The 22,345-nt window shown below is 46.5% G+C and overlaps 1 protein-coding gene across 2 annotated transcripts in view; it reads left to right on the plus strand.

The window, feature by feature from the left end:
* Positions 1–22,345, plus strand: part of LOC132566588 (vitamin D3 hydroxylase-associated protein-like) — an 85,243-nt gene that overhangs the window by 23,032 nt on the left and 39,866 nt on the right. For both annotated transcript variants that reach the window (XM_060231768.1, XM_060231769.1), the window contains exons 5-9: positions 2,384–2,590; positions 7,768–7,808; positions 8,318–8,442; positions 9,539–9,664; positions 11,874–11,971. In XM_060231768.1, coding sequence (XP_060087751.1) covers positions 2,384–2,590; positions 7,768–7,808; positions 8,318–8,442; positions 9,539–9,664; positions 11,874–11,971 — 597 coding nt within the window. The remainder of the gene's footprint in view (positions 1–2,383; positions 2,591–7,767; positions 7,809–8,317; positions 8,443–9,538; positions 9,665–11,873; positions 11,972–22,345) is intronic.

Here is a 22,345-nt window from a genome sequence, read left to right on the forward strand (position 1 = left end):
GGAAGGTGATAGATCATGTGTTTGCAGAACAGCCCCAAGAGTTCCTGGATGACATCTCTGCCCTTGACCTATTACAATCCGGCTTCAGGCCTGGATTTGGAGCCAAGACAAATGTAATCATACTGAAAGATGATATTATCAAAAGCTAAATGGGACAATCATCACTGTTGATATTCCTAGATCTATCCACAGTCTTGGACACAGATGATCACTCCATTTTTGTCCACCATTTGGAATATGGGGCTGGTACTGAAGGTTCAGAGCAGGTTAAGAACTTAAAGGAGTGTTCATAGACCCAGAGATGCTATATGAAAAGCATATTCATTTGGTGGCCAAAAGTGCCTTCTGGTTCTGCATCTGGTTCAGCAACTCTCTTCTTAGACCCAGCCAAACTGGCTTTTGTAACCCCACAGCTGGACTGCTGTAACATGTGGTTAATGGGGCTTGCCCTATAGGCATTTTCTCAGCATGGAGTTAATGCTTTATTCTATTATGAATAGCTTTAACTTAAAACTGTAAATCACCTTAAAGGCCAGTTTGGAAAGGCAGAGTATAAATGAATGAATAATGAATAGCTAGTAGTCAGTGGCTGAAAGTGGTATAATACTAGTATGGTATAGTGATGGGTAAGATCTGAGTTCAAATTCATAGAATCATGAGTTGGAAGGTACCTCCAGGGTCATCCAGTCTAACCTCCTGCGCAATGCAGGAAATTCACAAATACCTCTAAGTTCACAGAATCAGCATTACTGTCAGATGTCCATCTAGCATCTGTTTAAAAAACTCCGAAGAAGGAGAGCCCACCACCTCCCGAGGAAGCCTGGTCCACTGAGGAACCACTCTAACTGTCAGGAAGCTCTTCCTAGTGTTTAGCAGAAAACTCTTGATTCAATTTCAACTTGTTGATTCTGGTCAGACCTTCTGGGGCCACAGAAAACAACTCCGCACCATCCTCTACATGGCAGCCCTTCAAGTACTTGAAGATGGTTATCATATCACCTCTCAGACATCTCCTGTCCAGGCTAAACATACCCAGCTCCTTCAACCTTTCCTCATAGAACTTGGTCTCCAGGTCCCTTCACCACCTCTGTTGTCCTCCTCTGGACATGTTCTACCTTGTCTATATCCTTCTTAAATTGTGGTGCCCAAAACTGAACACAATGCTCTAGGTGAGGTCTAACCAGAGCAGAGTAAAGCAGTACCATCACTTGGCATAATCTGGACACTATACTTCTGTTGATACAACCCCAAATTGAATTTGCCTTTTTAGCTACTGCATCACACTGCTGACTCATGTTCAGACTCAGAGTATGGTCAACTAAGACCCCTAGATCCTTTTTATACAAACTGCTGCCAAGACATGTGTCTCCCATCCTATACTGATGCACTGGATTTTTCCTACCTAAATGCAGAACATTACATTTATCCCCATTAAATTAATTTTATTTGTTTTAGCCCAGTTTTTCAGCCTGTCATGATCATCCTGTATTCTGACTCTGTCTTCTATTGTATTTGCTACCTCTCCCAGTTTAGTATCATCTGCAAATTGAATAAGCATTCCCCTCTATTCCTTCATCCAAATCATTTATAAAGATATTAAACAAAACAGGTCCCAGGACGGATCCTTGAGGCACTCCACTTATCACTCCTCTCCAAGAGGATGAGGAACCATTAACAAGCACTTACAGATCCACCAAACAGTAATAGGATTTAGACCACATTTTACCAACGTTAACAAGAATATTGCGTGAAACCTTATCAAAAGCCATACTGAAATCAAGATAAACTATGTCTGCATTTCCCTGATCCAGCAAGGTAGTAACTTTCTCAAAAATAGAGAAAAGGTTAGTCTGACTTGACTTGTTCTTGAGAAACCCGTGTTGTCTCTTCGAAATCATAGCCATCTTTTCTAAATATTCCAGGACTGACTATTTGTTCTAAAACTTTTTCAGGTATAAATGTCAAGCTGACAGGTCAGTAGTTATCCTCACTATCCCATGATGGAGATTCAAATTCTCACTTTCCTGTTACTGGATGAGTTTTGCTAGTCAATATATATCAGCCTTTAGCTACCTCGTCATGTTGTTATAAAGATAAAATGGGGAGAGACAGCCATGTATACTGCCCTGAGCTGTTCTGGAGCAAAGATGGGATAATAATAAGGGTAATAATAATAAATTCTGTTTATCCATCTGCTACAGCATGTTGTTGTTTTGTTGGTTAAGATTTCTAAGGTTTAACTGACATTGAGTTCCTTACTAATGTTGTTATGTCATGGTGAGTGTGAACTGGATGACTGATCTTGGTGTATACTAAGCTGGGGAAAACGTAGTGTCATTAATTATAGAGCCTTAACTTACAAGTGCTTTTTCATCCTACTCAGCATTGACTGTGGCAATACACTCTTTGGACAAACCTTGAATCCTTTCAACCATAAGAAAACATCTGGAGGCTCCAGTGGCGGAGAAGCAGCTTTGGTTGGAGGAGGAGGCTCTGTTATTGGGATTGGGACTGATGTGGCTGCAAGTATTCGGGTGCCTTGTGGCTTTTGTGGGATCTGTGGGTTCAAACCAACTGGCTATAGGCTGAGGTAGGTTTAACAGATACAGAGTCCTTGAGATGAAACAATGGCTGGGATCCAAAGATTTGTTCTGCTGGTGTAATGGCACTTATGCTACTAGAGCAACACATCTATTAGTGGAAGAGGGAACAATTTTTGTTGATTCTTCCTTCCACTTTACCTCCATTTTCAGGGAGTGGGCTGATGCAGAATGGATGCTAAAAGGATCAATACTGGGGCCTGTTCTATTTAATTTGTTCATAAATGATCTGTAACTAGGGGTGACCAAGTCTACAGATGATAAATATTTAATTCAGAATGGGGAAAACCAAGGATGACTGTGAACTGCTTCAGGAGAATTTCTACAAATTGGGTGTGTAGGCAACAATGTGGCAACTGAAGCTCAATGATACTAAGTGTAAAGTGATGCACATTGGGACAAAAACATCTTGACTTCAAGTACAGGTGAATGGGTGTTGAACTTGCTGAGATTGAGAGGAAAAAAGGTCACGGAATCATAATGGATATAGTTCTATGAACCCAGTGTGCTACAGAGGTGACAAGGGCAAATTCTATGTTAGGGATTATTAGGAAAGAGATCCTATCTATAATAAAATTAAAAGCCCCTTCATCTTGGCAAAACCGAGCAACCTGATTGGTTGGGAGTGGATGGGACTGTGGTGCATCAACATTTGGCCCATCAAACTATCAGTCAAGTGTACTTGCATGCTATTGGTTGAGTCCACTCCTCTCTCCCACCTGACTGGCTGTTGCTAGCAAGCAAAGCTGATTCGGTCAGTAAAAGGCAACCAACGTTAGTTCTGGAAGTCACTGGCTCTCCCTACTCTCTCATTGGCTGAGCCACCTGTCACACTGATTTACAGAGGAGAGAAAGAAACCCTTCCCTTGATTGACTGAGGGAGGGAGGAGGGAAGCAGCCAGAGAAAGGCTTCTCTTTTTTGGCTGAGGACTCATCCCTATCCTCCTCTGGAAAGGGGGGGAAAGTGGCATCCTGTAGCACAGGGGGGGAAGAGGGACACAGAGAGAGATTGAAGTCCTGTGCTTTAAATCAGGGTTCTTGCTGTGGAAGCTGACTGGGTGATTTTGGACCAGCCACAAACTTCCAGCTTAACCTGCCTCACAGGGTTGTTGTTCAGATCAAAGGAGGGAGAGGAGAATGATGTAAGCTGCTTTGGTGCACCCCCTCAATGTAGAGAGATTATCCTTTTCCTATGTAGAGGCTTCAAGGAGGGGGAAGGTGATGGAAAGCTGAAGTCAGAGGGGCAGATAAAGGGAAGAAGATAGAGTTGCCAACTCCAGGTTAGAAAATTCCTGGAGAGTTAAGGGGTGGGGCCTGGAGACGGTGGGATTTGAGGAGGGGTGGGACTTCAGACAGGTACAATGCCATTTCCTCCTAGGGAACCACTGTTGCCAATCTCCAGCTGAAAGCTGAAAATCACTCAGAATTACAACTGTTCTCCAGATGGCAGAGATCAGTGCCACTTGAGGTAGGGGGGAAAGTGAATGCCTTCACTTGGATGGGTGAGAAGACAGCAAGAGTGGGGGGCACTCACCCAGAGCCTCTTTCTAGAGCCTGTTGTATTTTTCTCCACAACGGGCCTTATTTCTAGTATATATATATAAAAGCCCAAGCATATTGGCACTTTCTGGTTTTCGCACTGGTTGTGGTGTGCACTCCATCAACCATTGGCCTGTCAACTGCAACTCAAGTTCCATTGTGTTCCATTGGTTGAGTCCACTCCTCTCTCCCACCCACTGTTGTTGGCATTTGGAAGAGAAAGTAGGCAGAGGCAGTGGGGAGACAGCAAAAAGACAGGGAATGAAGGTGGTAATAAGACTAGGTGGTAAGTACTGGCCCTGCTGGGAGCATTTTCTCAGAGGCCATGGCAGCCTTCTCTTTCCTGTCACTCCCTCCCTCCTCCCTTCAGCCTTGCCCCAGAACAGACAATAATTGGGCCACTGGGGAAACTGCTATGTGACTATTGCTTGGCAATCAAGCTTGGTTCTGTCAGTAAAGGGAGAGGCCTCAGCTGAATATAATGCTATAGAGTCCACCCTCCAAAGCAGATATTTTCTCCAGGGGGAGAGAGATCTGTTGGCTGAAGTTCAGTTGTGATACCACAAGATCTTCAGGCTCCACCTGGAGGCTGGCTACCCTAAGCCTAGTTGCTTGCTGCTGTTCAACAGCAGGCCCCCTATGACAGCCAGTGTGGCATAGGATTTAGTGCTTTAGAGCAGGGTCTGTCAGACCCAGGTTCTTGCTGTGGAAGCTGACTGGGTGACTTTGGACCAGTCTACCTCATGGGATTGTGAGATCAAAAGGGGGAGAGGAAAATGATGTAAGCTGCTTTGGTCCTTACTGCAGAGAAAGATTCTCCTTTTCGTAGATAGAGCCTGACATGGGGGAGGAGATGGAAAGTTGAAATTCACAGAGGCAGATAAAATAGGCTGATGGTTGTCTGAGAAGAAGATAGGGTTGCCAACTTCAGGTTGGGGAATTCCTGGAGATCTGAGGGGTGGAACCTGGAGAGGGTGGGGTTTCAAAGGAGTGGGACTTCAGACAGGTACAATGCCATAGATTCCAAACCAACAATTTCCTTCTGGGGAACCATTGTTGCCAATCTCCGGGTGAGGGCTGGAGATCACTCAGAATTACAACTGCTATCCAGATGGCAGAGATCATCTTCCCTGGAGAAAATGGCTGCTTTGAAGGGTGAACTCTGTGTTGTTATACCCTGCTGAGGTCTCTTCCCTCATGCTTTGGTCCCCACTGTGGAGAAAAACTGTACTTTTCCTAGATAGAGGCTGCAGGGAGGAGAGAGGAGATGGAAAACTTAAGTCAGATGAATTCCCCTACAGAAAATGGCCACCTTGAGACATATACTCTATGGTATACCATAACACAACTATGCCAGGTCAGACACCCCAGATCACACCACAAGTTCATGCTGATGCTAAACACTGCAAGACTGAAAATGACAGAAAAAGTGGCAATAATGCACAGCATGCAAAAGGAATGCTGAGCTTCAGTGTCTTGTCTGACGGTCATCATGCCCCCCTGCACCCCCCCCCATAAATTATTCTTCCTTATCTTCATTCTGAGCCTCTTTCAGGGCTTTGATCTACCACAGACATGGGGACACACGCATGTGTGTGGGGAAGCCAGCATCTGTTTCAGCTTTGGGGTGCATGGGCAAGGGTAGGATGGGTGAATGTAGTGGAGTGGGGAGAGTAGTGGAGTGCCAAGGGTGCGAGGGTAGTTGAGAGGAAGGTGTGGTTGGGGGGTGGTTGGTAGTTGGAGGGAGGTGGGGGAAGGAAGACAGCAGGGGTAGGGAAGAGTGAATGTCTATACTTAGGTGGGTGAGAAGACAGGAGGGGTGGGAGGGGCACTCACCCAGAGCCTCTTTCTAGAGCCTATTGTATTTTTCCTCACAATGGGTCTTATTCCTAGTTGAAAATAAAACAGCAGATATTATAATACACCTGTATAAAAGGAAGTAAAAGGAAGTACTTCTTCACCCAAAAGGTGATTAACATGTGGAATTCACTGCCACAGGAGGTGGTGGCGGCCACAAGCATAGCCACCTTCAAGAGGGGTTTAGATAAAAATATGGAGCAGAGGTCCATCAGTGGCTATTAGCCACAGTGTGTATATGTGTTTGTGTTTGTGTGTGTGTATGTGTGTGTGTGTATATATATATATATATAAAAAATTTTGTCCACTGTGTGACACAGAGTGTTGAACTGGATGGGCCATTGGCCTGATCCAACATGGCTTCTCTTTTGTTCTTATGTTCTTTTGTCAGATCTGGCTCTCATAACAAATGAGTTCGACACCCCTGGTCTAAACTATAAAACACCAACAGGGTTGCATTAAGAGTTCGTTCCTCTTCTTTGTCTAAGCAAAATCGAGTCCTTTGAATGTAATCAATTAAATTCCTTTAATGCAGGGGTGTCAAACATGCAGTTCAGGGGCAGAATCAGGCCCCCGGAGGGCTCCTATCAGGACCCTGAGCAACTGGCTGTCATCTGCTTCCTTCTCCCTCTCTCTTGCTTCCTTCTGTATAACAGCTTGCTTTGGAAGGCTTGCTCAATTGCACAGGAGCTACAGAGCAAAATCTATATTTTCTCCATTGGCCGAGGCTCCTCCCCTGGGGAGGAAGGGGGGAGGAATAGCTTGCTTTGCCAGGCTCTCTCAATTGCACAGCAGAGCTACTGAGCCAAGCCTCTCTTCCTTCTATTGACTGAGGCTCCTTGCCCCCAGTCCTCTGGGGATGGAAGGAAAGAGCCAGAAATTCCTTTGCCCAGTTCCCTGGATCCCATGGGAGAAATATAAAGAAAGTATCTTTAAAACCAATGAGTGCTAAGGTTTTAAGCATGTTTTTAAGTTTTTTAAAATATATATATTTGTGTTTGTCTGTTTTCTTTATAAAATTTATATCTCTGCTATCTAATCTTAAATAGGTACACACATGGCCTGGCCCGGCATGGCCCAACCCAACAAGGTCTCATTTATGTTAGATCTGGCCCTCATAATAAATGAGTTTGATACCCCTGCTTTAATGAGACATTTTAGCTTGTACTCAGTTACAGTAAATGTTCCAAGAATCTGAGGACATGCAGGTCTTGCAGGAAACTTGGCATATGTGGAAGAAGCCTTGGCAGGGGTGCAAAGGAAAGGGAGGGAAGCCATATTAGCAGCATAACTCTTAACTTTTGGAGTAAAAAAGTGGTCTGTGCCACTGAAAGTATTAAACATGAAGAAAGTCCAGAGCCTCTTTTCACTTAAAGCTCAAATCTCTCTGCAAATTGTTGTTAGTTCTGGTCTAGATTCTAAGAAGGGAAGTGAAATTGTTTGAATCCACAGAGTATGCCAGCTGCATAGCTAAAATGTCCCGATCTGCTTCAGTGAAGAGTGTTTGTCCTATAGCTCCCTGATAGATGTATATTTACAGAAGATGGAGAGTTAATTAGGAATAATGAAATGTGCATATAGTATTTCTCTATCAAGGAAAAAAACCTGAACGTAATCTATAGAATTTCCAGTGGTTTTCCAATAACTTTCAGCTATTAGTAACATACTTTGACACATGTCACTTGCATTTCATGGGTTGGTCTCTTTGGCTCTCTCTGTCATTTGGCTTTTCACCATCATTAATTTACTTTTCTCGTTTGCTCTTGTGTAGCGTCAAAGGTACTACCAGTCCTATAGATGGAATGAACTCAGGTGAGCGAGTCTACCAATGATAAAGTATAAGCTAGATTTGAACCTGTTACTCAGTTCATGGGGAAACTTTTAAACAAGCCAAACCTTTTGATGGATAAAGCACTCTTCTGATAAGAATCAACATTTGGAAATCAGATAAGATACTCTGTTATCTCAAATGTCTTTTTATATCAGCTGGCTTCCTTAGGACTCTATGATATTTCTAATTTTTTAAAAACTGAGCATCAAGTCAATTTAAAAAAAAATACATTGAGTACTCTTACAGCTGGGAAAAGCAATGAAGGTGGTTCAAGAAGGTAACATGGTGAAAAATGAGGGCGGGGGAGGTCCCTTCAGAGTGATTGTTTCCACATTGAAAATGATTGTGTGAATCAATTCTCAAGGCTCTGGCACAGCAATAGAAAGCTTGATGATGGGAAGTCAATGGTCTCAGGTGATATCTTCAGTTCCACTCCTGTTGCAGCTGCTTCTTCCTTCACCATGGTCAGAGGCCTTCCTTTTTGTTACAGTTACCAATGTGACAGGCCCAGTGGCAAGAGACATGGACAGCCTGGTTCTGTGCATGAAGGCTCTCTTGTGTGATGAATTGTTTCGCCTGGATCCAGCTGTGCCTCCACTTCCCTTTAATGATGAGGTAAAGAAACTGGGTTCAGAAAGGAACAGGGCTGTGGGGGGAAAATCTTCATCATTACTTTTTACAGTCCCTTCATTTTGTCATAATGCTCTTGACAGCATATAGATGTGATATAAAAGCGGTTCTCCTCTCTCATACTTTTAGTGTTTTAGTTTATATGGATGGATTTCTCAGTCATCAGCTTTTGTGGTTTTATTACTGTTCAATTAATTTTATAGTTACTTATATAATTTTTATTTGTGGCTAAATTTAGTTTTTTTGTATTTTTAACTATTACTCTGTTAATGATTTAGTGTTGTGTTTACTGTTGATTTGATAGGTGTTCTTGACTGTTCTTAGTTTATTGATTTCTCTTTTTCTTGTATAGTACAATAAGAATTTTATGGTTATAAGGCCTTATATAAATAATGTGGATAAATTAGTATCTTTGGGAGGGGGGACAGATTGTATTTTTATGGAATTGTTGTGCATGTCATACAATCTAAGCAGTTGTCTTATCAAATGCTACTGCTGTAGGTATTCGATACTGTACTGCAGTTATGCAACATCCTCATGGCCCAAGTTGTTACCAGGAGGGCCAAGGGATGATCAGAAGGTCTGGAGGATGGAGCCAAAATTAAGGTCCAAAGCTAAATTTGTTTGAAAAGAGAACTCGCTCCATAAGGAAGTAGCAAAGAGTTCAGAAATTTGAAGCCAAATCTTATCTTCGTCAGAATCTAGGGTTCAACTGAACTAATACATCTGAATAAAAAAAGTCAGGGCAGGAATGCAGTGGCTTAAGGCTGGGTGAGCTAGGCAAGTCTACACACTCTTCAGAAGTCAGATCCTTCATCATCACTGATTACTTTTGCCAATACCAAATGGGTCATCAGCACCCCAATAAAAGTAGAATGCATGGCAGTGATTCAGTTAATCACTAAACCTCTCTTATATAGAAATATTATTTACATGCATGTGACAAGGAAATGTATGCCTCATTTCATTCAGCTTTCTGGACAATTGGCATTTTATCCTTGATTGAATGGCAGAGCTTTGAAAAGCTATACAAAAAGGAATTTTGCTTCTCACTGATCCATGACAATTTCTCTTTTTGCAGATTTACACCAGTTCCAGGCCCCTTAGGATTGGATACTATGATGGAGATGGTTATTTCCAGCCATCTCCCAGTATGAGACGGGCTGTTCAGGAAACCAGAAAACTGTTGCAGGAAGCTGGACATACAGTAAGCCCAGTGCCCATGGGGATGTTTTAAAATTATTACTTCCATGTATTTCTATTGCTTTAATATTGTGGCTTTCATAGCACATAAAACGTCAATAATGATACAAAACAATCAATACACACAAACAATCCAGTAGAGTTATCAGCTCTTGGTCCGTGTTGTCTGCCAGTTACACACACACACACACATACCGCTTTACCCATTTGGGATATAAAGAGAATGAAAAGACTGCTGAAAATGTCCCCAGGACAATTCAGTTGTTGTACATAATAACGTATCTTACTATGAAGCTGAAGACTGAGAGGACAGACAAAAGGAAATACTTATTCAGCTAGCACATAGTTAAATTTTGCAACTCGCTGCCACAGGATGTGGTGATGCCCACCAATTTGGAAGGCTTTGAAAGTGGACTGGACAAATTCATGGAGGGTGGGGGCTATCCATAACTACTAGTCATGTTCGATACCTAATCCCTCCAGTACCAGAGACAGTTTGCCTCTTTACATCAGGCGATGGGGAGCATGGGCAGTAGGATGCTGTTACAGTTATCCTACTTGTGGGCTTCCTAGAGGCAGCTGGTCAGCCAATGTGTGAGCAGAATGCTGGACAGGATGGGCCTTTGGCCTGATCTAGCCTGACTCTTCATATGTTCTTTAGATTACTACTTTTCCAATACTCAACTTTTTGCAGCCACCAAATTCTGTTAAATCAAAGATATTTAAGAAGCAGTTTGCATCCTACAATATAGTGGGTTCTATACATTGATGAGGCACAGTTGTAGTGATAACAAGCTCCATTATTGAGTACAGCATGGTGGGTGGCTGCACTAGCGAGACTGGAGAACCAGCCAATTTCAGTTGGCTGAAATTGAATTGAATTGGGATCAGAGATTAGGCTCCATTGATGCCCATGTCAAGGGTGAAGAGCTTGGGGGTATTCCTGGATGCCTCTCTGACTATGGAGGCCCAAGTTACCACCATTGCTAGATTGGCCTTTTTCCATTTGAGGCAGGTCAGACAGTTAGTCCCATATCTCACTCCCTGTGACCTGGCCACAGTGACCCATGCAATGGTCACTTCCAGGCTAGATTATTGTAACTCTCTCTTCACAGGGCTGCCCTTGACCCTGCTCCGGAAACTTCAGCTGGTGCAGAATGCTGCTGCATGGATGTTGATGTTGTGGCCTGTAAAGTCACGGATCCATCCTGTGCTACATGAACTGCACTGGCTACGTATTGAGTTCTGGATCCAGTTCAAGGATACAGCCGGGGCCAGCATACCTTTGGGACCTCCTCTCCCTGTATGAGCTCCGTAGGTCTTTACAATCAGGGACCCAACACCTTTTGATGATACCCGGCCCCAGAGACATTCATCTGGCCTCGACGAGGGTCAGGCCCTTTTTGGCCCTGGTCCCTGCCTGGTGGAATGAGCTCCTCCTGGAGATCCAAGCCCTGTGGGATTTATTTCAATTCTGCAGGGCTTGTCAAACAGAGCTCTTTTGCCAGGCTTTCAGCTGAGGCAGTGGACATCACTTGTTATCAGCCTCCTCCTTTTATTCCATCCTTGTTATTCTGTAATTTTAGATTTTATATATTTTAATTGTTTTTAACTGTTGGGTTTTTAAATGATGTAACCCACCCTGAGCCTGTTTTATGGGAAGGGCAGGCTAAAAACTGAATTAAATAAATAAATAAATAAATAAATAATAGCCTAATGAGTTAGGAGGCTGCAAGGAGGAGGAAGGAAACTAAATCACCCTTCCTGCCTCTTCTGTCAGATCTTCTTCACTGCAGCCTACAGATCTGCATGGTTATTAGGTCCTGAAGGCATCATGACCTTGGGAATAAATTTTCCTGGGTTAGGAAAGAATTGCTGCAGGAAGGGAAAAATGGGGAAAATCTACAGTTCTTCCTTAATCCTTGCATTGGATCCAACCTGTTATGAAAATATCCTCTATCTAGCACAATTGGTTTCCCTCCCCCACATCTTCACTATAACAGGCAGAAATCTTATTTCAAAAGATCGCTGCTTTTAAATAAGCAGAATGAGGCCAACAGATTCAGGGAGTTCATCAGAGTATTTATTTTAGACCTCACATAGGCTTTCTTTAATTACATTCACTACAGGGGTACATCTGTGAGGGCAGAAGGATATCTGTGTATTGTGTCTTTTGTGTTGCCATTAAATACCCCTCTTGTTTTTTCACTCAGCTTATATCTTTCACTCCCCCACGGATTGATTTTCTGGTGGATGAGCTCTTCACCAAAGGCATTTCTGCAGATGGATGTTCCACATTGGTGGAAAAGTTGTAAGTACAGAATAACAACAACAAAAATCACAATTGTATAACAGAAAACAATGAGTGACCTTTATCCAGGCAAACAGTTTCTGTTGGTAGAAGGGGTGATAATTTCCACCAGTCTCTCCCACTGTTGATAGTTTGCCTCCTACACTCTTTCTGAGGGTCCACTGATCCTCAGGAACAAAATTTTGGGGAACTCAGCAAGCTGCAGCAGGAGGGGAAGGTAGAAAAACTCCAGTATAGTCTGATAATGCCTGCATACATATCCAGAATAACTTCTTTTTGTGTGTCTTATCCATTTAGTGTGACAGTCATCTATGAGTTTTGTAGTGTATCAGTAAACTACTTGCGCCCGCGCAGAGGCTACTGGCCGTCCCAGAAGCCTCCAGCGCGGGGTGCGGAATCACCCGCCAATCAACAGCTGCGGCGGGTAGTTCAACAGGTCAGGATTGGCCCGACCGACCTAGTAGGCTGCACCGGGAATTGTATATAAGCGGGGCCCGGCCCGCGTGCTCGCTCTCTTGCAACGTGCTCCTAATAAACCATGTTGCCCTACTCTCGTCTCCGCTTCGAGTACGTTACACTGGCGACGAAGGTGGGATCTTAGCCTCAGCGGCTACCACGGAGATCTAGGGCAACCACGAGGCCTGACCGCCGCCGCCATGGCCACACAGAACGGAACCACCGGCTACATCGAGACATTCGACCCCGCCAATCCCGAGGCCTGGGAGTCCTACGCGGAGCGGGTCGAGTTCTACCTAAGGGCCAACAAGGTCACCGACGCAGGCTCAAAGAGGGACGTTCTCCTGAGCATCTGCGGGCCAGCCACGTTCGAGATCGCCAAGGGTCTCTCGGCTCCCGCCCGCCTCACGGAGAAGTCCTATGGGGAGATCATCAGGCTCCTCACCGGCCATTTCTCGCCACAGCCTTCGCGGGTGGCCCGTCGGTTCCTGTTCCACAGAAGAGACCAGGCCGTGGGGGAATCGGCCGCCGACTACCTGGCGGCTCTCCGCAAGATCGCCGGGAACTGCAACTTCCCCCAGCTGGAAGACACCCTGGCCGACCGATTCACGTGGGGCCTCCGCGACGAGAGGCTCCAGCAGAAGCTCTTCGCCAAAGAAGAGCTCACCCTCCAGAGCGCCTTCAGCGAGGCGGTGGCGTTCGAGAGGACCTCCAGGACCTTCCCCAAGGCCCGGACAGAAGCCGCCCACCACGATGAGCTGGACCACGACTGCCCAGAGGAGGAAGAAGCCCACCAGCGGCGCCGCCCAGCCGGGCCACCCAGCAGAGCCGCCCAACGCCCCCGAGCGGCCGAACGACCCCCAGCGACGGAGAGGGTTCCGGCCACCAAGTGCGCCAGCTGCGGCGACCCCCACGACAGGCGGGACTGCCGATACCGGAACTGGGACTGCCGGAGCTGCGGAAAAACGGGCCACATTGCGAGGGCTTGCCGAGCCAAGCCCAACCGCCGGAGGCCGACCACGCATCACGAGTCGGCGGAGTTCCATTTCACGGACTCCACGTCCCTGCAGGTACTGAACTTGCCCCTCTCCACCCCCGATAAAATCAAAATGGCGGTCCTCATCGAGGGGAGCCCCTGCCAAATGGAAGTGGACTCTGGTTCCTCCATCTCCATTATAGCGGAGGAAACCCTGAGGAAGCTGTGCCCCCCCCAGCGGCTGCAAATAAGGCCGGCGAACTTCATACTCCGGGACTTTCAGAAGAATCCGGTGCAAATCGCGGGGTGGGCGAGGGTGCAAGTCGAGCGGGGGTCCTTCTACGGCCCGCTGGACATCCTGGTGGTAAAGCGCCAGCTTGCCACCCTGCTGGGACTGGCGTGGTTCAAACCCTTGGGGATCCGGGTGGATGGGGTGGGGCAAACCCTAACACCCAGGGGGTTCGAGGAGATATGCCAAGAGTTCCCTGACGTGTTCGATGGGTCTCTAGGGAGCTACAAAGGGCCGGCCATCTCCCTACCGCTAGACCCCACGGTCCGGCCGATTCGGCTCAAGGCGAGGAGGGTCCCGTTCGCTTTAAAGCCAAAAATAGAGGCCGAACTAGACCGCCTCACAGCCCAGGGAATCCTGGAGCCTGTGGACTATGCCACCTGGGAGACCCCCATCGTAACCCCCATCAAGCCAAACGGGGAGGTGCGGATCTGTGCAGACTATAAATGCACGATAAACAAGGCACTGCAGGATAACCCCTACCCAGTGCCGGTGGTAAGCCACGTTCTGGCTGCCCTAGCGGGGTCCAAGATCTTCGGGAAGCTGGACCTGGCACAGGCCTACCAACAGCTCCCGGTAGATGCTAAGACGGCGGAAGCCCAAACGATAGTGACACACAGGGGGGCCTTCAGGGTGAGGAGGCTCCAATTCGGGGTTAGTGTCGCTCCCGGGATCTTCCAGAGTATAATGGACGCTCTCCTGAAAGGGATCCCGGGAGTCCAGCCGTTTTTTGATGACGTGCTAGTCGCCGCCCCGGACCCCGAAGAATTCGGCAACCGCCTAAGAGAGGTACTCCGCCGGTTCCAGGCAGCGGGGCTCAAAGTCAAGAGGGAGAAATGCCTGTTGGGGGTCCCACGGGTGGAGTTCCTGGGGTTCGCCGTAGACGCAGCGGGAATCCACCCGACGGAAGAGAAGACCCGAGCCATTGTGAAAGCGCCAGCCCCCACCTGCAAAGCGGAGCTACAAAGCTTCTTGGGGGTGCTTAACTTTTACCATTCATTCCTCCCCCACAAGGCGGCCCTAGCAGAGCCCCTGCACCGCCTGCTGGACAAAAAAGCCCCTTGGGTTTGGGGCAAACGCCAAGCAGCCGCGTTCCAGGCAGTCAAGGATGTGTTGGTGTCTAATGCGGTGCTCCACCATTTTGACGAGGGCCTCCCCGTCATCCTGGCATGCGATGCGTCGCCATACGGGGTGGGAGCAGTCCTGGGGCACCAACTACCCGACGGGAGGGAGGTACCGGTCGCATACTACTCCCGCACACTGACACCAGCCGAGCGCAACTACGCGCAAATAGACAAGGAGGCTCTGGCAATCGTGGCGGGGGTCCGCAAGTTCCATGAATACCTGTATGGGCGGAGGTTCACCATAGCTACGGACCACAAGCCCCTCTTAGGTCTGCTGGCCCCCGACCGTCAAACCCCCCAAATACTGTCGCAACGCGTGTTGAGGTGGAACCAATTCCTCAACTCCTACACTTACACACTGGTACACAGGGCCGGCAAGGCTATGGGTCACGCGGACGCACTCAGCCGCTTGCCGCTTCCGGAAACGGGTCCAGACCCCGCCCCCGCACACCAGGTCATGCTAATGGAGAGCCTCCCGGAGCCGCCCCTACACGCAGCGGAGGTCACCAAGGCCACCCAGAAACACAAGACACTAGCACGGGTGCTCGACTGGGTGGTGAGGGGCTGGCCGGAGGGGAACATGGGGGAAGAATTCAAGCCGTATAAGACCAGGAGGGAGGAACTAGCAGCCCACAAGGGGTGCCTGTTATGGGGAAGTAGAGTGGTGATTCCGCCCCCGCTGCAAAAGCGAGTCCTAGAATCTTTACATGAGACCCACCCCGGCATAGTCCGAATGAAGGCCTTGGCCAGAAGCTACGTCTGGTGGCCGGGGATGGACGGGGAGATAGAGGGCTGGGTCCGACGGTGCCAAACGTGTCAAGAGTCGCGGCCCGAGCCTCCCAGCGCCCCCGCCACTAGGTGGGAGTCAACCCGGAAACCATGGTCGAGGCTCCACCTCGATTTCGCGGGGCCATTCCAGGGGCAGATCTTCATGATAATAGTGGATGCCTACACCAAGTGGTTGGAGGTCATCCCCGTAGGGTCCACCTCATCCGCCGCCGCAATCTGAGCGCTGCGCAGGGTCTTATGCACACACGGGATCCCGGACACCATAGTCTCAGACAACGGGACCGCGTTCACGTCTGCAGACTTCCAGGCGTTCCTCCATAGATACCTGATTAGGCACATAAGATCTGCCCCCTTCCACCCAGCCACCAACGGCCAGGCGGAGCGGATGGTCCGCACCACGAAAGAAGCCCTGGGCCGAATTGTACAGGGAGACTGGGACCACCGATTAGCGGCATTCCTTTTCGACAATAGGGTCACCCCCAACCCAGTCACAGGGGTGAGCCCGGCAGAGCTCCTAATGGGACGCAAGCTGACAACCCGACTGGACAGGCTACACCCCGACCGGGCGTCAGACACCCGCGGGAGCCCCGAGGTTCGGGACGCAGTCAGGGGGTTCTTTGCAGGCGACCCAGTCTACGCCCGGAACTACGCAAGGGGGCCTGAGTGGGTGGCGGGCCGAGTGCTACGAGTGACGGGGTCCCGCCACTATGACATATCCACCAAGGGGGGGCCAGGTATTACGGCGGCACATAGACCAGTTGCGCCGCCGCACGCTACCGGAGGAGCCGGCGGACACGGAAGAGGCGTGGTCCGGGGAGGGACCAACCGAGAGCCGACCTGAGGACGAGGCCCCAACGCCCCTCACGCCGACGCAAGGAACACCAGAACGGTCCGAGCCCGAAAGACCCGCTGAGCCGGCCCCGCCGCCTCCGGCCACACCACGGGCCGCCGAAGCACCAACCGCGGAAGCAGCGCCTCCCCCACCAGACCTCCCTAGACGGTCCACCCGGGAGCGCCGACCTCCCGCGTATCTCAAGGACTATGTTCCTTAACTAGGGGGGGGGAGGGGTGTAGTGTATCAGTAAACTACTTGCGCCCGCGCAGAGGCTACTGGCCGTCCCAGAAGCCTCCAGCGCGGGGCGCGGAATCACCCGCCAATCAACAGCTGCGGCGGGTAGTTCAACAGGTCAGGATTGGCCCGACCGACCTAGTAGGCTGCACCGGGAATTGTATATAAGCGGGGCCCGGCCCGCGTGCTCGCTCTCTTGCAACGTGCTCCTAATAAACCATGTTGCCCTACTCTCGTCTCCGCTTCGAGTACGTTACAAGTTTTACCCCTACTCTTCAGTTAGGGAAGAGAACATTGCTCATTTCTCTGGTGGTAATTCACAGTCATCTAATATTTGTTTGTCAGTTTTGAACAGTGATCAGGAAACATCTCTTTCAACTGTTCACCTATGTATAAAAACCAAGCAAGAAGAAACCTGGTACAAAATCCTGCCCAGATTGTCTGTGAGAGAGACTGGACTTCGGCAGGGTTCCTCTCCCCCACCATTTCTCATGATCTGTACTCTCATGCTGTTCCCAATCCCAGTGAGGAGGGGGGATCAAATGAAATCACCCCGCCCCACCATGCAAATAGAACAAAGCTGATGGAATTTTAGCACATGAGTTATTTTACCCAGTCCCCTTCTTTATTTCACTCCTCTCATGCCACTGGAAGCTTTCTCCAGGAGAGTCCTGTGACATTTGGCATTGGCTTTTCAGGGGTCACTGGGGGTTACTGGGGATAGGGAATGATCTTCCTCTGTGATGGCAGGGTCCAGTCCAATAATGCTTTCTTCTATAGAAGCATAATGAGAGGATTAGGTTGCAAGATACTTGTCGGGTCCAGTATGAGCCAGCTAGTGGGTCTAAAGCTGACTGCATTTAAAATTGAACAGCTTTTTAAACTGGTTCACTGCACCAGACCCCATTCCACCCAGATCGGCTGATGTCAATGTTGGTAATCTTAAATGGCATAAATCCTGCAAGATTATTTTGTTCTGTATCTTCTAATTAGGCTCTCCATGATGTATAGCCCTAACAAGGCAACAAATAAAACATTTATTTGTATCCTCCGAGTCTGCTTGAAGCAACTAGCAAGGGTAACAGCAAGAGTAACTAGCAATTCAATAGAGCAAAAGTGTTCATTAGATCTTGTAATCAGTCAATTTGTTTGCTCTTAGAGAGGCAGGAAACTATCCTTTATAATAAAAGCCTAAAAGTCCTCTGGTGAAGCCAAATCCAGTGCCCTCATTTGCTAAGCCTGCACTCCATGAGTCACTGGTCCATCACGTATCCATCAACCCCTCTGGCGTCACATTGGCTCACTGTCCTGCCCCTGCCCTATGCCCTCCCCCACCCACCACTAGCCCTGTCAGGCAAGAACACCATCAGATGGCCACTGACCTCTGACACAGACAGTTCTCTGCTGGGAGCTTACTGATTACAACTGCTTTTCCTCAGACCCCTGTCTCTTCCTTCTAATTTTTCTTTCTCTCACTCCTTTCTCCCCCTCTTTTTCTACCTCCCCCTTCTGTTCTTTCTCTCATTCTTTCTCTGTTTCTCTATCTGTCTGTTTACCTTCCTCCCTTTAATCCACACAAACAGTAACAGTTAACATCTCTTCAACTGAGAAGGAATGTTTGTTCACAGCAGGGAGGGGCCACTTTAGAGGGAGCGAAAGGGAGGCTTGCAATGGCTTTCCTCACAGTGTCAGCCATTTCCTCCCAGGGAACCACTGTTGCCAACCTCCAGGTGCTTGGCTCCCCCCCCCTCCCGAAGAGAGACTCCAGGTCACCTCCAGGTCACCTCCCCTTGAGGTATGTGTGTGTGGGGGAATTAATGCTTTCTCTTGGGTGGGTGGGAAGACAGCAAGGCATTCCAGAAACCATTGCCTGATCACAGCTCAGTCAGAATCTTTCGCCTCCCACTGGCTGACTCCCCTGCCCCTGCCTACTCAGGCTCAAGAATGTTGAACAAACTGCCAAAAGCAGTCTTACCTTAGAGAGAGAGATACATCTCCCACTCTTCTCTGTTTCCTCTCCGTCAACTGGTCTCAGAAAGGACTGCTGGTGTACTGCAGCCTCACAAAAAGTGTCATGGCTGTCACTGGCAACAAACCTCTTCCATCCTATCAACTGTCCACACAGACGGCCTGCCAACACAGGCAGCCTCCAAAGGCCACCAAAATAAGCCAGGAAGTTTAATTCCTTTCTTTTCTGACTCTTTCCTCACTCCCTGTCTCCATCCTCCCCTCCCCTCAATGTTTGGCTAGAGAAGGAGATAGTGTTGCCAACTCCAGGATGGGAAATTCCTAGAGATTTGAAGACTGGAGAGGCTGGAGAGGATTGGGTGTGAGGAAGGGTGGGGCCTCAGACAAGGCCACCCTCCAAACCAGCCATTTCCTCAGGAACCATTGTTGCCAATCTCCAGGTGAGGGCTGGAGATAATTCAGAATGGCAGTGATCAGCTCCCTGTAAAGTGGGGGGGGGAAGTGAATGCCTTCACTTGGGTGGGTGGGAACACAGCAAGACTGGGGGGCACTCACCCAGAGGCCTTTAGTGATACCTTTACAGGTTGGTGGGAAATTCTTGGAGATTTTGTGGTGGACTTTGAGGAGAGCATACAAGTTAGAGCTTCAGTGTGTGGTCTGCCAGACCCAGATTCTTGCTGTGGAAGCTGACTGGGTGATTTTGGACCAGTCACAGAATTCCATCCTAACCTGCCTCACAGAGTTGTTGTTCAGAACAGAGGGAGGGGAGAGGAGAATGATGTAAGCTGACTTGGTTCCCCCCCTCCACTGTGGTCCTGGGGAACCATTGTTGCCAATCTCCAGGTAATGCAAACCAAGAGGGACAAACACAGTGAGATTAGGAACAGGAGAGAACTGTGTTAAGAACATAAGAGAAGCCATGTTGGATCAGGCCAATGGCCCATCCAGTCCAACACTCTGTATCACACAGTGGCCAAAAAAATTATATATACACACACACACACATAGCCACTGATGGACCTCTGCTCCTTATTTTTATCTAACCCCCTCTTGAAGCTGGCTATGCTTGTAGCCGCCAACACCTCCAGTGGCAGTGAATTCCACATGTTAATCAGCCTTTGGGTGAAGAAGTACCTCCTTTTATCCGTTCTAACCCGACTGCTCAGCAGTTTCATTGAATGCCCACGAGTTCTTGTATTGTGAGAAAGGGAGGAAAGTATTTCTTTCTCTAACTTCTCCATCCCATGCATAATCTTGTAAACCTCTATCATGTTAAAACAATTATTGGTAACATATGGTAATAAATCTATATCTTACAACTTTAAAAAATTTATCTACCCCATATATTACTTTCCACCCACCCCTCCCCCCGTTACTTGACTCCCGCCAGTGTTATTTACTTAAAAAAACAAATATTAAAGGTACCCTTAACTATTAAAACAAAAAATTATATTCTTCTTTTTAAAACTTAATCATTATCAAAAATTGTCCAGTGTCCTTTTATTTTCCACTCTTTTTCTACATATCTTCTAAACTTTTTTCACTCCGTCTTAAAAGCTTCTAAATCATAGTCTCTTAATATTTTTGTTAATTTGTCCATTTCACTCCATGTCATAACTTTTATAATCCAATCCCATTTCTCTGGTATTTTTTCTTACTTCCACAACTGCGCATACAATGTCCTAGCAGCTGAAAGCAAGTACCAGATTAAAGTTCTATCTTCTTTTGGAATTTTTTTCCATTTGTAATCCCAATAAGAAAGTCTCTGCAACTTTCATTACTTCATATCCCAATATCTTAGAAATTTCTTGTTGAATCATTTGCCAATACTGTTTTGCTCTTTCACAACTCCACCACATGTGGTAGAAAGAACCTTCATGCTTTTTACATTTCCAACATCTGTCTGGCATCTTGTTATTCATCTTTGCTAATTTTTTAGGAGTCATATACCATCTATACATCATCTTAAAACAATTTTCTTTAATATTTTGACATGTTGAGAGTTTCATAGAGTTCTTCCACAGATATTCCCAAGATTCCATCTTTATTTCTTTATTTACATTAATTGCCCATTTGATCATTTGAGATTTCACTACTTCATCTTCTGTAGACCATTGTAGAAGTAATTTATATACTTTTGAAATTAATTTATCATTGTCTCCAAGCAGAACTTTTTCCATTTCTGTTTGCTCTTTCCTTATTCTTTCAGTTTTAATATCATTCTCCACCAAGCTCTTTATTTGTTGCATTGGAAACCAATCATATTTATGATTCAACTCTTCAGCAGTTTTCAGTTCTATTTTGCCACTTTGTATTTTTAATAATTGGTTATATGGCAGCCACTTTTCTTCACCTATCTCAGCCGTTATTTTTATTACTTCAGCTGGCACTATCCATAACGGTCTTCTCTCATCTCCATATTTCTTGTATTTCATCCATGTATTTAATAAATTACTTCTTATATAATGGTGAGAGAAAAAACCGTCCATCTTCTTTTTTCCATAATACAAATATGCGTGCCAGCCAAATTTATTTCCGTGACCTTCCAGCACTAAAAGTTTTTTAACAGCGTTATCCGTTCTTTCATCCACACTAAACAAACTGCTTCATGATATAATTTTAAATCTGGTAATTGAAATCCGCCTCTCTCTTTTGCATCTGTCAAGATTTTCATTTTAATCCTTGATTTCTTCCTAGCCCACACAAATTCTGAAATTTTCCTTCGCCATTTATCAAATTGTTTGCCATCCTTCACAATAGGAATAGTTTGAAACAAATACATTATTCTTGGTAAGATATTCATTTTAATTGCAGCTATTCTACCCAGCAATGATAAATTAAGTTTGTTCAATCTTAGCATATCTTCATCCATTTTACACCATAACTTCTCATAATTATTTTTAAACAGATCAATATTTTTCATTGTTATCTCCACCCCTTGGTACTTTACCTTAGAAGTGACTTCACAGCCCGTTAGTCTCTGTAATTCTTGTTGCTTGTTCATCTGCTTATTTTTACATAGAATTTTTGATTTTTTCTCTATTTATACAAAGTCCTGCCAACTCCCCATATTCTTGTATTTTAGCTAACAGCAAAGGTGTAACTTGTATGGGGTTTTCATTTATAAACATTATATCATCAGCAAAAGCTCTGTATTTGTAAGTAAATCCTTTTATGCTTAAACCTTCTATCTCTTTTTCTTCTTGGATCTGCATCAGTAATATTTCAAGAGTCAGTATAAACAACAGTGGTGAAAGTGGACAGCCTTGTCTAGTACCTTTGCTAATTTTCATACCTTCTGTAAGATCTGCATTTATACACAACCTTGCACTTTGTTCAGAATATATTGCTTTTATCATTCTTATAAAACTTTCTCCCAGCTCCATTTTTTCCATTACTGCAAACATAAAGTCCCAACTTAAATTGTCAAATGCTTTCTTTGCATCTGCAAAGAATAATGATACTTCTTTTTCTGGATGTCTTTCATAATATTCTACAATATTTACAACAGTTCTAATATTGTCTCTTATTTATCTTTTGGGAAGAAACCCTGCTTGATCTTCCTTTATAAATCCACTCTGGTTCTGGGACTTCCGGGGGAGGAAAATGTTGAGCTGAGCTGCCTCTCATAAGGGGAGCAGGCTAGAACTTCTGTTCGGGGTAGTGGAAGGCAAATTAATGCCTACTGCCTACTTTTCTCAGT

The sequence above is a fragment of the Heteronotia binoei genome, chromosome 2 (assembly GCF_032191835.1).
Source record: "Heteronotia binoei isolate CCM8104 ecotype False Entrance Well chromosome 2, APGP_CSIRO_Hbin_v1, whole genome shotgun sequence".
In the NCBI taxonomy this organism is placed as follows: Eukaryota; Metazoa; Chordata; class Lepidosauria; order Squamata; family Gekkonidae; genus Heteronotia; species Heteronotia binoei.